We start from the raw sequence: 6,459 nt of genomic DNA, 5'->3' as shown, positions 1-6,459 counted from the left end.
CAACAAAAAATATAAGATATCTATAACAGAAAAGTTAAGGTCAAGAAAGTCATTTGACCTTCCTTGACTTTAGCTATCTACGCCCTTACCCACGCACATACTAGTTTTTAACAGTTTTATGATAGAAAGTATATGGAGGTACCATTTGAAATTCACTATTGCCTCACCCATGCATATACTATTTTTTAACAGTTTTATGATAGAAAGTTTATGAATGTACCATTTGAAATGATAATAAAAAGTTTAGGTATTGATTGCGACCATAACATAAATTCACTATTTTTTAATAGTTTTATGATAGAAAGTTTATGAATGTACCATTTGAAATGATAATAAAAAGTTTAGGTATTGATTGCGACCATAACATAAATTCTGATATTAAGTATATAATGAAGGGCAAGTTATAGGTTAAGTAACATCCCTTTAATAAATGGTTAATTAATTTAATCAAATTTGGTGCCATTTGATATTAGGGATGATTAAATTTTCCATTGTGGAAAAATTCTAAACCGCAATTGGGATTTGCCGTCACCTAGAAGTAGCAGGAGCGTAGGATGAGACTACCTAAGCATAGTTGCATCCAACGGTTGAAGTCAAACTGTTTTGATTCGCCTCGAGCCCTCTAGAGTCCGAGAGTGTTGAATCATATAACTCGGCCCTTACCCACCCCCTTATCTGAACCAGTGCCTCACCCACTGTCTCTCTCTAATGGCCAATGTCCTCCGAAGTTCAGCGTTGAGGGCACCATTGGCTCCGCTTCCAACAGCTGTCTCGCCCAACTCTCCCAAACCCTTTTACGTTTCGTTTAGACGACAAAGGCATCCCATTCTCCGCTTCTCTCACTTGCCCTCCCTCCGCCTCCTCGTGCCTTTCGCTTCCCACAACCAGCACGGTGAAACCGATGCTACTGACACCCTCGATGCCCAGGAGCTTGACGAGGTATACTATTCTCTCTCTCTCTCTCTCTACTGTTGTGGGGTTATGTTGATTTGGGGATTCTTTTCTTTTCTTTCTTTGTATACTTTGGTATGATGTCCAATTCCATCTACAAGGTTTAGTTAGTGTCCGGTATCAAGTTTTTCTTAGAACAAATATATATATTTTTCAGGGAAGGACTCTCATGCTGGTGTGGTCGATTATATTCATTGCAATCTGTATCTGTTTTCCTAACTAGTTCAAAACATAGCCAAATTTTGTGGCATGGTACAACGTATAAAGGGTCGATACTTTACTGATTAGTTTATTAACACAACGTCAAAGCTGGACTAAAACTAACCTCCTTGCATCACTATCTTCAAGCCCTGTTAGGTAGTGAAGGGGGTACAGAGAATGTTGGGTGGATAAGTTAAAGGTTCGATCTCTTCTTAGAAAGAAAAGAATGAAACGAAGATACGTCATTCCGTCCAATACATATGAAAGAAAAAAAGAAGAAGATAGGCCAACCTCCCCAGAATTAAGCAGAAAAATCCAAAAATTTCTATTATAAGGTAAAAACCTTTTCAGTCAAATAAACGTATATGCAATTAATGAAATATACATTTTTTCTGTTTCGATTTACAATACTATTTACAGTAGAGTGAGAATAGCATGTTAGAATGTAACGATAGATTCCATTCAACTATTCCCCACTTGTGCTCTTCTTTCCTAGACTTTTCCTACACTAATTCGTCACATTGGCACCACCGAGAAATAAAATATACATTTTTTTTTACACTACGATTTATAGTAGATAGTATGTTAGAACTTAACAGTAGATTCCATTCCACTATTCCCCACTTGTGCCCTTCTTTCATAGTCTTTTCGTGCACTAATTCGTCACATGGGCATCACCGAGATACTCCTAGTCAGTAACTATATAACCCATTGTATGCTGAAAAAGCTACTTGCATCAAATCACTCATCATAGTACAGTAGTAATTCTGAGACAATGTTTTATAAATCATTAGAATCCCAGAGATACAAGGAAGTAAGGGCGATGCCCAACTCAACTTTTGATTTTTAGGTGAAAAAGAGATTACATACTACTAGAATATCTGAACAAACGAGGTGTGCACAGACTCAGACTAGTCCCTCTAGCCACATTAAGTTAAGTACACTAACCTTGCTGACACTTGGTCAAATTACAAAGTTCACATGTTTTTGTGTTTGTTTATGTCAGGCAAGGTGTACACTAGTTTGGGAGTTGATGTTTATAACTGAAATAGTATAAAATTATACAAATATTTGAGAGAAGAATTGATTGTATTCAATCCATACTAGTGAATCCAAATGTATAATAATCAGTACAATTAATCCCCTCTCTCCCTTAAAGAAAAAAGAAACGAAATAATAAAAACCAATAATAACAAGTCACTTTGTTTCCTACTAAGAATATGAGATGCACCTTAGAGTTGCCAAATGTACCCTGGAGCCTTTGGGTTGCTGCCCAAAAAATACATTAGAGCTGGTGTATTGGTTAATGGGGCTACAGAGAGATTTGAGGTTCCAGTTCCTTTTTGGATTCCTTAGCTGATACGACAAGAAGGGCTAAACTGGGTTCCATTTTATTTATTTATTTTTATAAACACTTCGGCCAAACCAATTTGTCACAGTTAAAGAGGTGTGTTAGCTATCATTTGGGTGCTTTGGATGGAAAGAAATAGAAGAATTTTCGGAGATTACAGAGGTGTAGGGTTGGAAGAACTTTGACTTGGAGTGAAATACCTGGCAGCTTTGTGGGTTCTTTGGATGGAAAGAAATGGAAGAAATTTTGAAGATTAGAGAGGTGTAGGGTTGGAGGAACTTTGACCTAGAGTGAAATACTTGGCAGCATTATGGGCTCCTGTTTCAGCAGAATTTAGAGATTATGAAATATGATTGACTGGTGGTCTGCTGTAGTCTAGGCTACGTTTCTTTGGGAATCTTTTCTGCTTCATTTAAGAGCTTGCACTGCTGTTCTTTCTAATCTATAGTGTTTTTAATTTACTTCTTTACTGTGGATTTTTTGTCCGCTTTTATTGTATCATTCTGTTTGATCAATAAAGCTGTATTTTTTTCCCGCTTGCATGACTAACATGCAGAATAAGCTAAGTGGGCAAGGGCATAATTCTCTGAAGGAATGAGCCTTTCAGATGAACGCTTGGTCTTCTTCTCTTGCCTTGCCATCCTTTGTATAAACACTGGGTTTCACTTATTGCTCTCCTTAGATGGTGATAACAGCAGATTGAGAGTGTCAGTATATACTATATTATGTTTACTTAGTTACAAATGTGAGGGACTCAAAAAGTGTAAACGAAGATGTCGATGACAACATTATTTGAAATTTTTATAAAACTCATTGCACCTAGAAGTGTTTAGGACTATCTTTAAAATGACTTTCAAGGCTTTTGTCAAAATCACTGCCCCTTTGCATTTGTAATTTTCATTATTCTGTTCTTTTTATGAAAAAAGTTACAGAAACATTCGTCCATTTTTACTGATACTATTTGAATTCTGAATATAGAGCTGTATGATGTGTTAGAACTTTGTTTTTTAGTTCAATGCACAGTTGCCATGGTTTTGTTTTAGATAATGTTTTCCTCAAGTTCCATATCACTTGATAAGAATGTACATCTCAGTTAAACTTGCTAATACTGTAAGCTCAAAGGAATGCAATTGTTTTTTCGTTATTGAATTTCACATGTCTTGGTTGGCATCAGGGCATGCCATTCTACATAATGCAGTGATTGGGTAATGTTACATTTTTATAAGAGGATTGCAGTTGCATCACTTAATGCAATTTTTGTTCCACAGAGAAAAGACGAAGACGGTATTTTTTATTGTTATTGTTGTTATTGTTATTGTTTGTTTGTTTCTTCTTTCCTTTAGGGTTTATTTTTTTACTTTACTTCTAGGTACTGATGCTAATAGATATATGCAGGATTCCTTAGACGGGGCAGTTAGTGTGGAAGATAGTACAAGTGATGCTGAAGAAAGTGGTACAAGTGATGATGGGGAAGGTGATGACAAAAAACCTGTTTCAGCCATCATAGCGTCACTACAATTATACAAAGAAGCTTTAGCCAGTAATGATGAATCAAAAGTAGCCGAGATTGAATCTTTTCTAAAATCTGTTGAAGATGAAAAAATAGACCTTGAAAGGAAAGTGGCTTCGTTGTCTGAAGAACTGTCAGCAGGGAAGGTTCGGATTCTGAGGATTAGTGCAGACTTTGATAATTTCCGGAAAAGGACAGATAGAGAACGCATTTCACTGGTAACTAATGCTCAGGGGGAAGTTGTGGAGAGCTTGTTGGGTGTATTGGATAATTTTGAGAGGGCTAAAGCCCAGATTAAGGTGGAGACAGAGGGAGAGGAGAAGATCAACAATAGCTATCAGAGCATTTATAAACAGTTTGGAGAAATCTTAAGTTCACTTGGCGTTCTCCCGGTGGAGACAGTGGGGAAGCCCTTTGATCCGTTGGTAAGTCATTCAGACTTTACTGTCATGTATAGCCGTATAGGTGAAAGACTTGTTTGAAACTTTAAACAGAAATGCTGCCTTTCTTGACATCTAGTGAGGACATTATTCTTTCTCCTGCGCACTCAATAGTAAAAATTTGAGTAAGGTTAGAAGAGATGTATAAGAAAGAAATAGAATTGCATCATTCAGTAGCTGTAATCTCATATTACAGGAGGAATGCACCATTTGCACCAAGTTGTCTTGAAGATAAATAACTTAATTAGAGAATTTTGCCCTACTGATAGTTGACAACTTGACATAATGACTGTTCTATCTTATGGTTGGGTTTATGCAGGTTAGATACCAAGTTGGCTCGAAATTCAATCAATTACTTGATGAACTTTATCAAGTAGTTAGTCAATTTTGTTCAGGTTTGATGAAGACCTGGATACGGTTTTAAGTCAGACCAACTCATGATTGAATCGAGCCAATTTGGTGAGTTCAAGAGTAAAAACTAAATTTGACCTGTCTTGTGTTTTTTTTTTGTTTTCCTGGGGTATTGTGTTGACCTATCCAGTATCAGTATCATGAACACCTAACTATAAAACTAAGGTCACCTTTTGAGTGCATTCTTTGACTTACTAGAACATAGAGAATTTATGCAATTTCAAATTTGTTATATTTAATTTGAAAATTGAATTTGTTTTTATTTATTTTTTTCCTTATTGTAGTTGCATGAAGCAATTATGCGTGAGGAGTCTTCAGAATTTGAAGAAGGTATTATACTAGATGAATTTCGCAAGGGGTTTAAGCTTGGTGACAGGCTTCTGCGTCCATCAATGGTAAAGGTATCAGCTGGTCCAGGGCCTGCCAAGCCAGAGCAGCAAGTAGCTCCATCTGAGGAACATGATGCAAGTGAAGCGACCAAGGAGGACATCACAGAAACTGAGTCGGCTTAAAGACCGTATTTTCCATCTTGTTTCATTTTTGTAAAAGCAGTTGTAACTCTATAGTGTTCAATCAGTAGGGTGGTAATGTTTTATGGGCATGATCTCTTATGGGGGAATATTACAGCCGCTTGTCTATTTAAAGTGAGACATAGAAACCGCGTTTGAGGGAAGTCAAGTTTGTTTGAAGGCAGCTGTCTCAATTTGTACTCATTTACTACTATCAATTTCTATTTTGGTTTATAAACTTTTATCTTCTTTTGGTGAATTGGTATATGAAAGACAGAAGGGGGGGGGGGAGGCAATCTGAGCGGCATACCTTACCCAGTAATTAATCAGTGTCCAATTTTTGTTAAGTAAAGACTTGCTGTGCAAGTAGCTTCTATTTTTTTTTTTTGGATATATGGGGGCCAAAAGGCCCAAAGAACAAACACAAAAAACAATCAGGAAGTAACAACTACATTCTTAGTTCTAACAGTTTCACACAAGTCATCAAGAGCAAGTAGCTTCTATTTTTGCTCGACTGGTTAAGATGCTGGCTGCTGACGATGTTGTAATGATTAATGAATGCAAGTCTTCAATGCCATAGATATGTCTTCTTTATTGACCCTGGTTAAACAATCTTTTATTTTTAAATACAATAGTATATTAAGAATGAAGGTTACACATGATCTCACTCTTTTTGGGGCACAATAAGAAGAGACATCACTCACGTGACTTCAGTTATTTTGTAATGAGCTTACTGCAGACCGTATGGAAGACATGGAAAATTTGCACACAAGGAATATGAACCCAGGTATTGTTGTTGCTTCACTCAACAATAGTCTTCAAGATTTTAAGCCTAGGAGACTCCAAATCTCCTTTCACCTGGGGGCCTACCATGGCATCTTTTAATTAAGAAAAAAGTTGGTAGGTTCGTAAGTTGCTTGGACAGATCTCTCCGCCAAAAGTAAAGTCTAATATCGGTAACTTGAGCCCAAAGAAGTATATAATTTGAGCCTATAGTCACGATCCTCCTAGGGCAGGGATTGATGCATGAAACTTGGGCCTCACACCGGCGAAGACACCCGCCACTAAACCATTTTCATTGCAAAA

General features: G+C 36.9%; 1 protein-coding gene across 2 annotated transcripts; it reads left to right on the top strand.

Annotated features, from left to right (window-relative positions):
• Window positions 1–629: 629 nt before the first annotated feature.
• On the top strand, window positions 630–5,632 carry LOC112193470 (protein GrpE). 2 transcript variants are annotated; one of them, XM_024333633.2, is made up of 4 exons: window positions 630–939; window positions 3,899–4,438; window positions 4,773–4,912; window positions 5,149–5,290. In XM_024333633.2, the coding sequence occupies exons 1-3, from the start codon at window positions 709–711 to the stop codon at window positions 4,875–4,877; spliced, it is 876 nt and encodes a 291-aa protein (XP_024189401.1). In that variant the 5' UTR covers window positions 630–708; the 3' UTR covers window positions 4,878–4,912; window positions 5,149–5,290. The 2 variants fall into 2 exon arrangements, with proteins under 2 accessions (XP_024189401.1, XP_024189400.1); XM_024333632.2 differs by lacking the exon at window positions 4,773–4,912 and having other exon boundaries at window positions 636–939; window positions 5,149–5,632.
• Window positions 5,633–6,459: the final 827 nt, after the last annotated feature.

The sequence above is a fragment of the Rosa chinensis genome, chromosome 3 (assembly GCF_002994745.2).
Source record: "Rosa chinensis cultivar Old Blush chromosome 3, RchiOBHm-V2, whole genome shotgun sequence".
In the NCBI taxonomy this organism is placed as follows: Eukaryota; Viridiplantae; Streptophyta; class Magnoliopsida; order Rosales; family Rosaceae; genus Rosa; species Rosa chinensis.
The sequence above is the reverse complement of the archived record's forward strand: the minus strand, read 5'-3'. Positions and strand labels throughout refer to the sequence as shown.

What these genes read in the sequence shown, in the direction of transcription:
- LOC112193470 (XM_024333632.2), top strand. Translation starts at nt 709, where the DNA reads ATGGCCAATGTCCTCCGAAGTTCAGCGTTGAGGGCACCATTGGCTCCG. An exon ending in ATGCCCAGGAGCTTGACGAG is followed by an intron (nt 940 to 3,898) that starts GTATACTATTCT and finishes AGATATATGCAG; the next exon opens with GATTCCTTAGACGGGGCAGT. An exon ending in GGAAGCCCTTTGATCCGTTG is followed by an intron (nt 4,439 to 5,148) that starts GTAAGTCATTCA and finishes TCCTTATTGTAG; the next exon opens with TTGCATGAAGCAATTATGCG.